Raw genomic sequence first — 17066 nt, 5'->3', positions numbered from 1 at the left:
AGGATTTGTATAGATAGAACAGGAAGTAAAAAAGCAACCATGGGAGAACTATGGCTATGAATCCATAAGCTAATGGGAAAAAGTCAAATGTGCATAAGAGCAGGCTCATAGCTTACAGAGATCAAAGGCATATGAGCCTACCTGGGAGTGGCTCACATTTTAGATTAAAAAAGAAGCAGTTTATTTGAATCAGTAAATTTTCATTGTAGTCAAACAGTGGTTGTTCAACTTTGTCTCCCAATGTAGCTTTTACCTACAACAAAATAGAAAATAAACAAATTTTACATACAGATTTATTGAAGAAAAATCAATTTATTTAATGTGTACCAACCCTGGTTATAGAGAAACTGTTAGAGCAATTTTACAATTTTATAGCAAAAATGAAACAACAGAAAGAAAGTAGGACGTTTTTTATTGTTTGAAAATTTGTTTTAGGCAAAATTATGTTTTATTCAAATCCACTTTCTATTACTTCCCTTCATTTCCTAGCATTCAGGAGGCAGAGATCCATCCAGATCTCTGTGAGTTCAAGGTCACACTCAGGAACAGAGCCCTGTGTGTCTCCTATCTTTTTTCTTCCACCTTTGTATCTTCTGAGTTTACCTTGTGGAATCCGTATAGTGTGGCCTGTCACAGGGTTAGGGTCATCTGCTTGAGCATGGGTAGCCTCTCAGAGGGTGAATCCTTCTATAATATAATTCTCCTTCCTCCAATGGTCACCATTGAAAATTTCTAAGTTCTTTAATATGAAACTTCTTGGAGTACTAACTGAAAAAACTAGTTCAGCAAGTTGTAAGGTTTCATGAGGTCCTTTTTCATTAATGTTGGATGTTAACTTGGATTGATCATACTCAGCACTCATAAAAATATTCACAGCTGTGATTTAATTTGACAATGGACCTGACATATCAGTAAATATTATCTTACCACAGGTATCTATTACCTCTAGCACTGATATTATTTCAATTCCTTCTTTAATGATGATCTCTGAGTCTTTCGAGAAGTTAAGACAATGATGCTCAAATTAGAGGCAAACACTATACTGTATATTTTACTGTGCCTGTTTACAGGTTGTCAGTTCCTGGGTGTCTAACCAGAAAGATTTTCCTAATTTGTGAGATTAAACTTAATAAAACAACCTGTTCTCTATAACTGTATACACACACACACACACACACACACACACACACACACATACACACACACACACAAAGACTTGGAAATGCCTGAGAGCATAAAAATAATAAAAGGTCCCATTTACATTATTCTTACTTAGTTATCAACTATGCATCAATGTAAAAGTTACAACTTCCATTTTAAATGGAACACCATGGCAAATCTACCAGGGTAAAGGAACTCCCTGAAAAATAACCACAGAAAGAGCTGGTCATGAGTTTTCCTGATGGTTGATTTAGAGCAAAATTGTCCATTCTATAACAAGTTTGTAAGATTTCCTCAAAACCAAGGAAGAAAGAATTAGTAAAGGAAAATGAACTTGATTTTGCTTTTTACATTCTGACTGACGGGGGAGAATGCAAACTGTAAATTTTTCCTTCCACCCATGCCTGAGGAGATGCTACAGTTTCTGAAACTATGTAGGACACAGTTCAGATTATATCTAAGGCTGACTGTGATACTGAGAATCTGTCCCTATCATGAGGGTTAAGAGCTGTAGACCCCTTATTGTGCCTGCTCTCTACTGCAGACATAGTTTGCAGGATATGTGAAATTCAACCACCATTGGTTTGCAGAGTTCTAAACTGGATAGACAGGGGTTAGGAAGTTCTCATCTCTTTTTGGAGATTTCTACTGAGCTGAAATGCTATGAAACTGAAAAACACACTCTAACCTGTTAGAGAAAAATGGGGAAGAGTTTGAGAGCCAAAGAGGGGCACACAGTGACTGTGTTCATAATGTACACTCAGAAATCATAACTTAATCACAGGATAACATTACCATAGGAGAAGCTTTCTATGATCCAAGTATTAAAGCAACCATTTGGACTGAGAAAAGAAAAGGAAGTTAAATGTCACAATATTTATTTGAATTCAAACAGGTCTGGGGGTATTAAAGTATATTGTAATAATTTCCTTCAAGAAAAAGAATACTGAAAAGGAATGAGTTATGCAGATTCATGTTTATATAATATTGGGTGGTCGGCTCATTGTGGAATGTATACATCTCATGTTAATGTAAGTCATGATAGATACCAAAATGGCAACTGTTCAGCCATTTTTGAGCTGCCTGAGTAAAAAAACTTGGTCAATATGCAACCTTTAGTCTCAGAACCATATAATGTATGTCACAACAACTGAGTTGGAACCAAGACTGTGCTGGAATTCTCAGAGATGATGCTGTCTTTGACTCTTGCAGAATCCAGAAAATTGTCCTTCATCTTTGTACCACTATGAAAATGATACCAAAGCATATTTGTTTCAGAGCATGTTGTCTTTGGTACAGTCAGTTGTATAATTCTATAAACTGTTATTTGATCATGCTTCCTCTGGAGACATGGCAGCATAATGATGAGATCATTTTAGGTTGTATTTGCTAAATTAACTCTGAAATCAGTGGCTTTCAAATGAAAATCACCCTTGTTTTACATACACATGACAATGCTTATAGTTATTTTGCATTGGTGTATATTAAGAGGGAAAATAGAGTACAATGTTACTAGTATCTAAGAAGCATCAGCTGTTTAATAGCTTCCATAGTAAATGTCACCTTCCAGAACAAAATTTAATACAACTCAAAATGATCTACTTATGTCCAGCTCCCATCCTGCCATGAACTTCCCTTCTGGACCAGAGGTGAGTGCCCGGGCTCAGCCTAGACCCCAACCCTGGGCACCAGCCACTCTGGGGAAGACCTGCTAACTTGGTCCCAGGATCTGGCCACTGGGCAGGTTCCCTTCTAGCCCTCCCAGGAAGGATCCCCTTCACCAAGACCCCCGGCAGACCCTGCAATCTCCATGCCCTAGCCCCATGTCCATCAGGCCGAGATCCCAGCCACTTCCTGAGACTTAGAGACCAGCCCCCAGCTCCCATCCTGCCCCGGACTTCCCTTTTGAACAAGAGCTCCCATCCTGCCCCAGACTTCCTGTCTGGACAAGAGCTCCCATCTTGCCCTGGACTTCCCTTCTGGACAAGAGCTCTCATCCTGCCCCAGAGTTCCCATCTGGACAAGAGAGCTCCCATCTGGACAAGAGAGAGAGACTTCCTGAATCTATCAGTTCTGTCTGGACCAAGTGCGCTGATAAGACCAAGAATGAACCACAAGGAGATGGGCAGACGTCAAGGCAGAAGTACATACAACAAAATGAAGAACAATACAGCATCACCAGAACCTAGACCTCTTCCAACATCTAGACCTGAACATCAAAAATTGGAAGAAGCAAAAGAAAACAGCATTATGAATAACATCATGAAGAAGGTAGAGGCTTATATAGAGGAAAAGACAAACAAAAAATGGGAAGAACACTGTAAACAACTAGAGGAAAGGACAAATAAAGTAGAAGAAAGCAATAAAGCCCTGGAAGAAAACAATAAAGCACTGAAAGCAAATCATGAAAAAGCAATGAAACAGATGAAGGAAACAGTCCAAGACCTGAAAAGGGAAATAGAAAAAAATGAAGAAGACATAAAAGAGGAAATGCTGGAAATAGAAAATCTGAGTAAACGATCAGGAACTTCAGATGCAAGTATAACCAACAGAATATAAGAGATGGAAGAGAGGATTTCTGGTGTTGAAGATATGGTAGAAGAAATAGATTCATCAGTCAAAGAAAACACTAGAGCCAACAAAGTCATGAACCAAAATGTCCAAGAAATTTGGGACACCATGGAAAGACCAAACCTATGAATAATAGGGATAGAAGAAGGAGAAGAATACCAACTCAAAGGCACAGAAAATATATTCAACAAGATCATAGAAGAAAACTTTCCCAACTTAAAGAAGGAAATGCCTATGAAGATACAAGAAGCCTATAGAACACCAAACAGACTAGACCCCGCAAAAAAGTCCACTCGCCACATAATAGTTAAACAACTAAACGTACAGAATAAAGAAAGAATACTAAGAGCAGCTAAGGAAAAAGGCCAAGTGACTTATAAAGGAAAACCCATCAGAATAACACCTGATTTCTCAATGGAGACTTTGAAAGCCAGAAGGACCTGGACAGATGTTATGCAGACACTAAGAGACCATGGGTGCCAGCCTAGACTAATATACCCAGCAAAACTTTCAATCATCATAGACAGAGTGAACAAGACATTCCAAGGCAAAGCCAGAATTAAACAATACGTATCCACAAACCCAGCCCTACAGAAAGCACTAGAAGGAAAATTCCAACCTAAGGATGTCAGATACACCCTTGAAAACACAGGCAATAGATAAAGCCACAGCAGTAAACCCCAAAGAAGATAAGTACACACACACTACCACCAAAAAATAACAGGAATGAACAATCACTGGTCATTAATATCCCTTAATATCAATGGACTTAATTCACCTATAAAAAGACATAGGCTTACAGAATGGAAATGAAAGCAGGACCCATCTTTCTGCTGCATAGAAGAAACACATCTCCAATTTGAAGATAGACACTACCTAAGAATAAAAGGCTGGGAAAAGACTTTCCAATCAAACGGTCTTAAGAAACAAGCGGGTGTAGCCATCCTGATATCCAGCAAAATAGACTTCAAACTAAAATCAATCAAAAGAGATCAAGAAGGGCATTACATACTCATCACAGGAAAGATCCACCACAATGAAGTTTCAATTCTGAACATTTATGCCCCAAACACGAGGGCACCCACATATGTAAAAGAAACATTACTAAAGCTTAAACCACATATAAAACCGCACACATTAATAGTGGGAGACTTCAACACCCCACTTTCACCACTGGACAGATCTCCCAAATTGAAACTTAACAGAGAAATAAAGGACTTAACTGATGTCATGACTCAAATGGACTTAATCGATATCTACAGAACATTCCATCCTAACAAAAAAGAATATACCTTCTTCTCAGCACCCCATGGAACCTTCTCTAAAAATGACCACATACTTGGCCACAGAGCAAATCTCACCAGATATAATTGAGAATTTAATAGAGAAACCATTTCTTTAGAGATTATTCTCTGTGTTTCAGGTCCCATTTTTATGGATTTCTTTTATAATAAAAAGGATTTTCATATAAAAATAAATAAGAAAAATGAGTTGGTTCTATTTAGTAAACTCTTATTCTAGTTATACTGTGGCTGTAAACTTTAATTCCAAATATAGTTTTTATCTACATTAAGAAAATGAATGTAAGTATTTTCTCCCATTTTTTAATAAAGGAAAATCAATTAATTTTTAGTTGTTTCAAACTCAGGTGTAGAGAACCTGCTGAAGCAGTTTTATAATTTCATAAGAAATGTGAAGCAACAGCCATGAAAATGCATAGTTTTTAATGTTTAATCATTTCTTTCATGAATTAATGTGCTCTCATTAAATCCACATCACACATCCTCACTTCAAACTTCCTACTGAATCTGCTCTCTCACTATTTTCTTCCACGTTCATGTCTTCTGATTTGATCCCATGAAATCTCCTTATTACAGTGTGTAGATGTCATGAGTTAAATCATCTACCTGAGCATGGGTAGTCTCTCAGAACCTTCATCCCTGCAGAAAATTTACTCTCCTCTCTCCAGAAGGGATCACTATAAGTAACAGCTCAGAAAGTTGTACTTCATTAGATCCCTTTTAAGTGATGATGGAGTATTATCCTGGTTTGATCATAAGCAGCTCTTAAGAATATAGAAAGAATTTCTTTAAATATATGTGTAATGGCCCTCACATTTCTCAAAAATAGTGTCTTGCTGCATAGTTATCCCACTGGAAGCTGAATATTCTTTGACAACTTGCACTGTGAATGTTCAAAAGTTACGAATTTCTGAATAAATAACTATACAGCACATAGGAATGTTGCTGATATGAACTGAGATCTTCCCAAATCATTGATATAAAACAAAGGACTTATGGGACAGTTAATTACAATGGTTTTTTTAGCAGAACAATAGCATCAAATTCTCATTTAAGACATATGACATGAAGTTTCAAGGGATTTTGACCTGGTTAATAAAAGCATAAATGACTTTTATTATGTGGAGTATGCCTCATGCCCTACTATTCATGCTGCTCTTGCTACAGTGAGCATATGATGGCATGCCAGTCAATATAGGAGATCACAGGTTTGATGATACCTGGGTAATCCTGTTGGTAACACTTTCTCCTCTCACATAATGAATCATAACTTTATACAGTATGAATTTTATCCAATAAGAATCAATATTACAAGCTAGCACTGGTTGGATTTATTCATATCCTGTGACCCATGTATGTGATGTCAGCAGCTTACTGTAAAAGACAAGAAACAAGATTTTTGTAAGAACTTTCCATAAACATAAACTATCAATAGAGGGAGAGACCTTAAATTCACATCTGAATATCACAGGAGAGACAGAGAGAGAGACAAGGAGCAACAGAGAGACACAGAAATAGAGACATAGACACACACAGAGACACATACACACAGAACACACACATTCTTGAAATTTAATATTTCAAATCTATTATCCTCACTTAGACAATGGCAGTAGCAGTCTTTAGGTCGTAGATATATGAGATACTATTGCATGATACTAGTCCTCTCAGGGAGACATGAAAGCACATTCACTCACACCAGAGAGAGTGACAATGGTAGACCAAAGTAAAAGTATCATCAAATTCCATATTTGGCAAACCAGTGTTCTTATTGTGCTTAAATGCACTAGTACTAGTGAAAGGTTACAGAAGGAAAGTTAGATCTCCCAAGCTCAGTCCAGGATGGATGAAACCACAGGGGTGTAGCTGATTTTCAGTCAGTCTGATAGGTCTGATATGCTCCTAGTTCATCCAGCTCCTTCTCTGTCTCCTCCATGGAGCACAGCAGGCCTAGGAGTGTTTTGGTCAGCTCAACTTGTCTGGAAGCATCTCCCTGTTGTCTTTCCAGGACATACATTTTGCTATGGAGAATCCTACTGAATGTGATCAATTTCAGGGTCTTCCTGAAGCTGTGGAACTGTTTCCTACCTCACCTAAAGGAGGTTCTGAGAAGAAAGGAATTTTTCACACCCTCTGAAGACATTTGGTTTCATGCCCCTTTTATGATTGTTTTTCTTAATAAGCTGCTCACCAAGACGAAACAATTTAATTTTAGAGGAAATGGATAAATAAGAGATGTTTGACTTTGTAGAACTCCACATAAAGTATACTCTGTAAGATGATTCTATATAACTTTGACAAAACAATGAGAAAATAAAGATTTAAAATGTTAAACACTAGAACACCACAAAAGACAAAGTAGAATCCTGAGATTCTTTTACCAGAAGTTAACATTCACAAAGAAAAACCAGTAAGCAAATATTCAAACCAATAATTAAATATACATTGTTTACAAATTGTCAAAAGAAAAAAGTACATATCAAGTTCAAGACGGAATTTTCTTTAACTCTTTAAATCATGATATTCAGCAACCCCAGCATTCTATACATATAAAATCACCATGCTAAGGTAGAAGACTCTGTGATGTTTTTACATTATAAACACAAGGACCTGAATTTGATCCTCAGATATAATGACACCTGGTATGGTGACATGAACTTGAATCCTAGCACTGGGGAGAAAGACACTCAAAGGTCCCTAGATGTCTGTCCATTCAGTTTATCCTAATTAGTGATGTTTAGGTTAACAAGGCAATTTTTTTAAAAAAATGAGGTTAACTATTTCTGAGAATGATTCCATGGTTATTCACAGGCCAGTAGAAGTGCATACATATACTAACAAATACACATACATAAAGATATATAAACACCTTAGAGCACTACATAACCAAAGGGGGTGTGTGTGTGTGTGTGTGTGTGTACCTATTCAACAAAAGTGCATGGATGTTAACAATTACAGCCTTAGTCTTATATCAGAACACCAGAAAACAAAACTACTAACCCTAAAGAATTCCCTGAAAATGACCACAGTGATAGTTGGTCATTAACTGTCCTGATGGTGAGCAAAGCTGTCTATGTGCAGGGGATCCTTAAACTAAAAATATCAGTTTCTCTAATTTCATCAGAAATTAAATAAAAAAGAATTAGTACATGAAAATGACCTTGATTTTCTTCTTTACCTTCTGCCTGAACTGGGAGAAAGGGCAAAAGGTAAATTTCTCTTTCCTCCCATGCCTGGGGAGGTCCTATAAATTCTGAAACTATTTAGGACACAGTTAAGATCATATCAAAGTCTGACTGTGATGCTGAGAAATTGTGACTACCTTGAAGGTTATGTGACCCCCACATTGTTCCTGTTCTGATGCAGAAAACCATTTGTAGGATATAAGAAATTTAAATACCATTGATCTGCAGAGTTATAATCTGGTTAGACAGAGGATAGGAACTTCTCATCCTTTTGGGGATTGCTACTGAGTCAAACTGCTACATAACTAACGGATACATTATAATGTGTCAGTGGAAAAAAGCAATAGTTTGATAGCCAAAGAGTAGGGCACATTCACTTTGGTTAGAATATAATCAGATATCAGAAATAAACCAGAGGATGGTGATTACTATAGAGAGGTTATGGATGATCCAAGTATTTAAGCAATCAAAATGGGCTGTAGAGAAAAAAATCTGTCCTTGGAATGTAAATGGCACAAGAGTGACTTGAGGTCAAGAAAAGGTACTAAGGTAAAACAGTATACTGTGAGAATATCTTTCTTATATTAAGAATATGAAATGGGCTGGGCAGTGGTGGCACATGCCTTTAATCCCAGCACAGGGGAGGTAGAGGCAGGTATGAGTTCTGTATGGGCTACAGAGTGAGCAGCCAGTAGTAGTGAGTAGTGTGTCTACAGGAAAGACACAAAGCTACACAGAGAAACCCTGTCTTTAAATGCCCCCCCAAAAAAAAGAAAACTTATAAAAAGAGTATGAAAGGAAATGTGTTATGTTGATTTATGTTTATATAATATAGAGGATTACTTCAGGGTGATTTATAGGCAAATGTATGTTGTTGTAAGTAAAGGGAGATGTTAAGATGGAAATTTTAAAGTCATTCTTGGGCCCTCTAAGTAAAAATATTTCATCAATAAACAGGCTGTAGTCACCAGACTTCTGCAGTTTATGTCTCAGCACTTAATGGAGCATGAGGGTGAAGAGAAAGTAGTAGAACCTAGAAGGATGTGGTCCTACTTGACCCTGAAATGTACCTAAGTATCCCCTCAAATTCTCTCTTAAATTTTGAGGGACAGGAAAATTCAAAATTCCAAGATGAGCCAAAATGATGGTAGATTATAGATAGCTGGAACAGTTTCTCCTGTACATTCTCACATAATCAACTTTGTCCCTTAATAGTTGATAAACATAGGTGTTTTTTCATACTCCAGTAGAACTTGTTATAATTTTATTTATATTCTTACAGATTCTCAATGTCAATAACATTTTGCATTAACTCAAAACTGTGCACCATTTCTAACTGTTCCAAGAAATAGACCTATGCTCTGAATGACTGTAAATCATCTTGAAAAGCAATGAACACATTAGTGAAAGTAAAATTATACAAGGGGCTCACCAGGCCCAGAAAGAGAAATGCCATATATATATATATATATATATATATATATACATATATATATATATATATATATGTTAATTGAACTTTCAGTGTCAAAGTTGGTTTCTTCTCTAGATATTTTTCCATGAGGTACATGATACCATAACTTTATCCACGCTGCTGCCTCTATTGTTATTTGCACATCAGAAATATACAGTTAGTCCTATTGCTAAAGAAATTGAATATTTTGATCAGGAAAAATCAAATTTTTGAGCTTCTATGATATAGGATCTATTACAACTTGGAATACCTTTCATGGTGATCCTGGTCACTATGTAGGAAATTCAGGATAGTTGCCTAAAATTGCTATAATTCAGTGACATGATACAGCCATCAGCAACATTGATAGAGTGTAGTAAGTAGGAAAACCATGGCACAGCACTTGCCATTTCAACCAACAATTATCGGCTATGTTCTAAGTCTCAAGACACATAAAGCAATCAATATGTTATATTTTAAGACAGCAAAAATAAGGTGACTAAAAATGTCATGATCTGCATTTATAAGTAGACTTTTCATCAATGGGTATGAAGTTCTTGACAAAATGCCTTCTAAACATTTGTGTTTAGACCTGTTGATTACTGGAACTATTACTGAGTTTATTGAGATAAATATTTTACAGTGTTAATGGTTGACTTATGTGGAGATAGGGTAGATTATGGAAACCATTTATCATCACCAGAAACACTAGGGCACATTGCAGAAGACATGACAGAAATATAAGATATTTAACTGGGGAAGAGAATTGCGGAATAAATCTTTTCTCCTGCTTACCTGAAAATGAGTAATGAATGAACAGATATGGTCTTTCTGATTTGGAGGATGACTTGCATTCTATAGAACTTATGGGGGAAAAGCAGTGTGACACATATTGACATATAACTGTGGTAAATATAAAGAGGATGTTAACAAACCCTAAGGGAAGAATGTCACTGATCTATAGATGTTGATTCAATCTGGCCCCCAGCTCGGTCTGGCTTTGGCTACAATCTGGTGGTATATATGGGAGGTGGAAAGTTGACTGAAGGCAGCACTCAGGTGAAGCAGCTTTCCCGAGTTGAAGATCATACTGTGGTGGATCGTCTCAAAGATGCCGCTTGCTTTCACTTTACCAAGCTCTGGTAAGTAGCCATTCACTGGATACTTCTTAGAGTCTAAGTAATCCTTTGTGTATATTTCACAAAGACTGTTTTTAGAGTAGTTATTTTTGTTGTGGTCTGCTCTGAATTTTGGAGGGAACTGATATTTGATCATGCTTAATCTAGAGAGAAGTCCACAGATCTGAAAGAACTCTCTATATTCTAGTTGCTTGATTAAGTTTGAGCTCAGGTTTTTCAATAGGAACTTTCTTGTGTTACAGACACAGGCAATTCTCAGAGTTATATTGTGTTGACTTTATTAGCAGGAGGGTAAAATGGAACATTGTTACTGATACTTAAGAGCCATTAGATGTATAACATCTTCCATTTTAAAAGTCACAGTCTAGGCCGGGCGGTGGTGGCGCACGCCTTTAATCCCAGCACTCGGGAGGCAGAGCCAGGCGGATCTCTGTGAGTTCGAGGCCAGCCTGGGCTACCAAGTGAGTTCCAGGAAAGGCGCAAAGCTACACAGAGAAACCCTGTCTCGAAAAACCAAAAAAAAAAAAAAAAAAGGCACAGTCTAGAACAAAAGATAGTACAACAGAGCTGGGTGGCTGTGGTGCATGCTTTTAAACACAGCACTCAGAGGCAGAGCCAGACAGATCTCTGCGAGTTCCAGGCTAGCCTTGTCTACAGAGCGAGGTCCACGATAGGCAACAAAACAACTCAAAGAAACCATGTTTTGAAAAAAAAGATAACAATAATCATAATCATAATCTTAGAACTCAAAGTGTTCAATTTGCATTATAGAGAAATTATGGTATTTTGAAAACACAATATTAAAGATGTAGTCCAATTGCTTCAAGCACAAAAATAGGAAGTAATAATTAATTTGTGTGCCCAGCTTGGATAACTGCTCACATATATCAATCTGAATAAACTATCAAATCACCCCAGTCTTAAGTGATATGTACAAGGAAAATGAATTAGTTACAATAATAATGTATTTAATAAAATAAAAGACAACATAAATTCTCTAGAATTTCAAATATGTGCAGATAATGACTTGAAGACTGTGGTTCATGGTTAATCAAACTCCATGTGTTTGCAAACTTGAGAAACTCTTTTGGAGCAAATGTAAACTGTGAAAAGTCTCCCACATGTCAAACTTTTACTGGAAAAATGTAGCTATCTCTGTATTTTACCAGTTGAAAAGGTGAATGCTCTAGTAAGGTATATCAACCCAAATCACATAGCAGAGGGCCCTCAGAACACATTCCCAGCTTGTTTAACTGTTGTAACCTGATTTGTGTAGATCACCTCATTGCCATTTCTCTGACAGCAGGGGTATGTATGTTGCTGATGGTGTCAAATCTGCTCCTTTGGGAGCATGTGGCCTCCAAACCAAATGACTTTGTGTCCACTGAAGACCTGTATTATCGAGTGGTTGATCAGTCTCATAACACATATTTCCTGGCTGCAGATTTATACCATGAATTTGTAAGTAATGTCCTTGCCTCTGGATTCTTTTCTAAAAGTACCTTCACATAGCTAATCACTGATTAAATTGGAGTGAGTCATGTATCCAATTCCAAATAATTCAATTTATAGGTAATAGAAAGAATCATATAGCAAAATGTATAAAGGGCAAAATATGAAGTTTCATAAAATCTCAAAAAGAATTCAATGATATTTCAAATTTTCCTTTACTGACTTTAACAATAACAACTTTGAACTTCTTAGTTGGAATTTTGATTTCCTGGTCACGTATCCAGGCGTTCTGTATTCATGAACAGTCCTTACTGACTGATCTGAAGATAACTAGTACAGGAGAACTGAAGTTAGTTGGGTGGAGAGAAATAAATTTAAGCAAATTGAAATCATGTAAACAACGAAAAACATAATAAAACAACATAGTTACAGATAAACTCATAAATGCAAACAATCTCGGGTTATCATTTTTAGCAATGGATGTCTTAGTGAAATTGAAGGGTTACTTTAGACACAAACTATATTCCCTCTCCCCCAGGGATTTAACTCATCTGTCTGGGCCTGTCAGTGAGGAAACAGCAAAGCAAATGTCCATTGAATATTGAGCATATGGATTATATATTGTTACATTTATAGGGAATATACATTACCGTTGTTGTTTTCCCATACTAGTTTTCTCATACCTCTCATTCTTCCTCTAATCTTCTAACTGCACAACATTTCTAAGAACACTTATCTCTTTTAAATTCGTTGATAGTTAGAATTAAGTGATTTGTATTTTCTTAAGAAATATCTTATGCAAGTACATCCTCCATATCATTAGCACAGAAACTTTGAATATTTATGTGAATTCTTACTTCATTCTGTGCTATTTCCTTAAAATGCAACTAGAATTTAATGGTTAATTATTGATTGTAATAATATTTGTGAAGCCTACATTTATCATGAACATTTTTATCTTGTTGATGCTTGTTGATATTTGAGAACAAGTTATAAATGAAAAGTGCTTATATTAAAAAAAAAGGTTTGTGCCATTGAAAAATAATTATTTCTATGACACTCAATCTAGAAAAAGTGATACTTAAAGATGTAAGTAATTACAAGTTTGGGTACATCTTAGTGCTTTCTTTCCAAACAATAACATTAGCAAGTACAATACAAGGGAGCAGAAAAGAGGGGAAGAGATTGAGGGGACAGTTGAGTAGATTTCATGCAGAAGGGCATGAAGGGTAGGCAGATGGTGATTCCATCGTTCTACTGTTTCAATTTTTGTTCTTAAATATCAAAAATGTAGGGTTTATCAAACATACAATGTTAGTTTCTACTCAGTTCTGAATCCACAGTTAACTAAATCATGTAATTTCATCCAGGACATGAAATATTTCAAGAGCAGTTGGTACAAGACCAGAATGCCCAGCCTATGCCACACTGCTTCCATCCACACTCCAGAGTCTCGAGAAGAAGCCCATGAAACAAAAGTAGGTTTCCTCCCTGTTTTTTATGAAACAAGTTATGCTATACAAAGGTAACTGTGCTGTGTGTGATCACTAAGCCAACAAGAGGTGTGGAAATTTCTGATCCAGCAGATCAAAAACGATGCGGCTGTCAGAGAACAATCACGTCATAGAGCTGATAGCCTTAGCACTAACTACAATGCCTGCCAAATCATATTGTCCCAGAATTGTAATTGTCATCATAGAAAACTGTTTTTACCAACACCTGCTTTTTCCAGGAAAGTTTTGATCTGAACTGGAAACTCATTTTTAATATATAAATACACATATAGAGTAAATGCAAATCCCTTTGTGCTTGTAACATAACACTAAAGGATCCTCCTCTGGCATCAAGTTAAAAAAATAAGCAGTGTGTCCTTTCTTTTTATTTTTCTAAACTCTCCTGGAACTATTTCTGTTCCATCCTAATTTATGCAGTCTTCCCTGACTGATCTGCCTTCTCCTACCTACATCTTAACTGAACAAAGGACTCTTCTCTAAACTATATCATGTTCCTCTGGGTGACTTCTGTTTTGAAGACATCTACATAACTCTGAAGATCTAATGTATATATGTTATGATCTCTTCACTCTGGCTACTTGTCATAAACATCAGTTTTATTTATATAAAATTAATATGTATAGCAATTTCACAGACATAATCTATTCTCCAGTCATGCTGGTATTACCAACACAAATAACTCATATACAAGATATTCTCATGAATAAAATAAGGTCATCATAAAGAAAAAAGCAACAAAACAAAATATTTATACAGATTACTATTCTACACAATGGGAATAGCACACTGTTGACACTGAAATATTTAATTTTGAAAAATAGTCTCTGATAATAGTACTTTTTAGAAGACAATGAACTGTGGTTCCAAACAGTACATAGAAGTCATTTCCCTTGCATATTAAGTAAGAATTTACACTAAACATCTTTCATGTCATGCAATCATTCTTAATCCTTTTGTCTAAAGCTACTATGAATATGTTGGTTATCACCACTGGTGTCTCCATTTATTCATAAACATTTTATTTAGATTATATTTGAATTACTCTCTATTATTTATTTCCATAGACAGTAAGATTCCTTATAAACATCACAGTAAATAGCTAACTAAAGAATTTATTTTGTATGACTCTGGCATTGTACTAACAATTACAGGCCAAAATTCCATTCTGATTTCTACCAATGCCTGGAATTAAAGCAATTCTTTATAATAATTTTTCTTGTGTATATGTCAATATTTATGCAACTCCTCTAGAATCAAGGGTAGCAGGAATTATGCAGATAAAAGAAAAAGTAGGATTTTGGAAAGCATTTTGTCTGAAGTCACCTGTTATAATACTCTACCATAATATAAATATCTTAAGGAAGTATATGAGAGACCAATATGATTCAGTAGTATAGAAATGATTTGAAGCATTAACTCCTGAGATTATTGGCATCAATGTAATATGAGTCTTATTTTGGACAACTCCTGAGCCCTGTAAACCTAATTTTCACATAGGTAGGGCAAGCAATCAAATAGAACAGTTCAAACACCTAGGACAAATGGTAGAACGTAAATGAAAAATGAAATATGATCATTTTGAACAGTCAAAATTATTAAGACCCAATTTGTTTGATTTAGCAAAGTAGAATTCAGTAGCTGAAATTTTATTTTCAGGTAATACTTAAGTATTTTGAAGTCATTAACATACATTACTACTAATAAAAATACACTGTAGTTTGCCTCCCTTGTGAAAAAAAAACACAAGTATCTATCAACACAGCTGTATGTCACTTAGTTTAAGCTGATATCTAATGATGTTTTCCTAGACTGAAGACCTTCTGAAAACATTGATCAATATTTCCCATGCCTGGGAAGAACCGATGAAACACCTGATTTCTGCAGTGCCCACCCTCCCTGGGGCTTCTGATATAATGATGAAAACAGCCAATGCTGTGAAGGACAAAACCCATGTGCTTCAGGAAGGAATGAAGACCATACTCAGTAGGGTAAGCTGTTTCAACATGTGTCTTTTGTCAATCCTATGTATAAAGTTTGTGAACTATGGAACTCAACAAGAATTTTGAAATTCTCAAATACAAGGTCAATTAATAAGTCCTTAGAACAGTGATCTCTGTAGGAAATAGTTCTGTGACTCATAGTCATTTCGACAGTGGCTTTCCTGGATGGGGTGGACACTACAGACTAATGTGCAGTTGATCATATAACAGTCACTGCCTGGATTGCCTGCACACAATATGTTAAGTGAAATATACTGCTCATGTTCAAGGATTCAATAGAGTGTATACAATGTAGAATGGATTTATCTGAAAGGAAGGAAAGGATCAGGACACTCTACCAGAACTAATATGGTATGAAGGACACATCAGGGAAAGTACTGAGAACATGTAAAACTCCCCAAAGTGAAAGTACTGATACTAGCCTTTCATTGTCTTTTATAGTTAATTCCATATTTACATTCAAATAGTGCCTCCTGGTTCACTATCTATCTGCTTGTGTATGAGATTAGCCATGAGTTGCAGGTAAAAGTAAGAGCAGATTTCTCAAAAATCAAAGTAGACTTCACTGCAGGAACTTTACCCAAAATTGACCACTGACATCCAAATCATGTCTATCACACACACACACACACACACACACACACACACACACACACACACACACACACACAGGGGAGAGAGAGAGAGAGAGAGAGAGAGAGAGAGAGAGAGAGAGAGAGAAAGAGAAAGAGAGACCTATGAGGGGATAATGTGACTAACATCTGTCCATTTGATGTTTAGAGACAGAATGAAGTTGAAAAAGATGCCTATCCTGTCTGGTCTGGACTGGCAGACTTGCAATCATCTGACGAAGATACTCACCTTTTTGCCTTTTATACCCTGTTCCGCTGCCTGAGAAGGGATACTCATAAGATTGACGCTTTCCTCAAGCTCCTGAGGTGCCGAGAGGTCTTTAAAAATGAGTGTTTTTAAGAATGAGTGCAGACTGCACAACCCTGCAGTGTCCTGCTGACATGAGCTTTTTTAAACAAGGACTGTAGTGCTTTTATTTCCTCTCAGTGCATGCATGGCTATAATGGATCACTTTTATACAATAAAATCTATTTCTTTAGAAACAACAGATTTAACATGAAATTCTAAGTGTCTTTTGTTTCATTTAATATAATAAGGATCCAGGCTTTTGTGATGTGCATGTAAAAATCTGAATTTTGACAAGTGTGGTTGATATATTGTGCACCCCAATAAAACTTATCTGGGAATCAGAGAGCAGAACAGCAACTAGATTAGACA

At 36.3% G+C, this 17066-nt stretch overlaps 1 protein-coding gene across 2 annotated transcripts; it reads left to right on the top strand.

Annotated features, from left to right (window-relative positions):
• The first annotated feature begins 2581 nt into the window (after window positions 1-2581).
• LOC128102970 (prolactin-3D4-like) lies at window positions 2582-16748 on the top strand. 2 transcript variants are annotated; one of them, XM_052726964.1, is made up of 6 exons: window positions 2582-2596; window positions 9249-9261; window positions 12114-12271; window positions 13633-13740; window positions 15585-15764; window positions 16557-16748. In XM_052726964.1, exons 1-6 carry the CDS (start codon window positions 2582-2584, stop codon window positions 16746-16748), a joined length of 666 nt encoding a protein of 221 aa, XP_052582924.1. The 2 variants fall into 2 exon arrangements, with proteins under 2 accessions (XP_052582924.1, XP_052582925.1); XM_052726965.1 differs by lacking the exons at window positions 2582-2596; window positions 9249-9261 and having other exon boundaries at window positions 12107-12271.
• The last annotated feature ends 318 nt before the right edge of the window (window positions 16749-17066 follow it).

The sequence above is a fragment of the Peromyscus californicus genome, unplaced genomic scaffold (assembly GCF_007827085.1).
Source record: "Peromyscus californicus insignis strain IS unplaced genomic scaffold, ASM782708v3 Scaffold_8__1_contigs__length_139910024, whole genome shotgun sequence".
Lineage (NCBI taxonomy): Eukaryota > Metazoa > Chordata > Mammalia > Rodentia > Cricetidae > Peromyscus > Peromyscus californicus.
Note: the sequence above shows the minus strand (reverse complement) of the source record. Positions and strands in the feature narration are given on the sequence as shown.

Coding starts and splice junctions, on each gene's coding strand:
- LOC128102970 (XM_052726964.1), top strand. Junction 12,272..13,632: donor CAGATTTATACCATGAATTT/GTAAGTAATGTC, acceptor AATTTCATCCAG/GACATGAAATATTTCAAGAG. Junction 13,741..15,584: donor AAGAAGCCCATGAAACAAAA/GTAGGTTTCCTC, acceptor ATGTTTTCCTAG/ACTGAAGACCTTCTGAAAAC.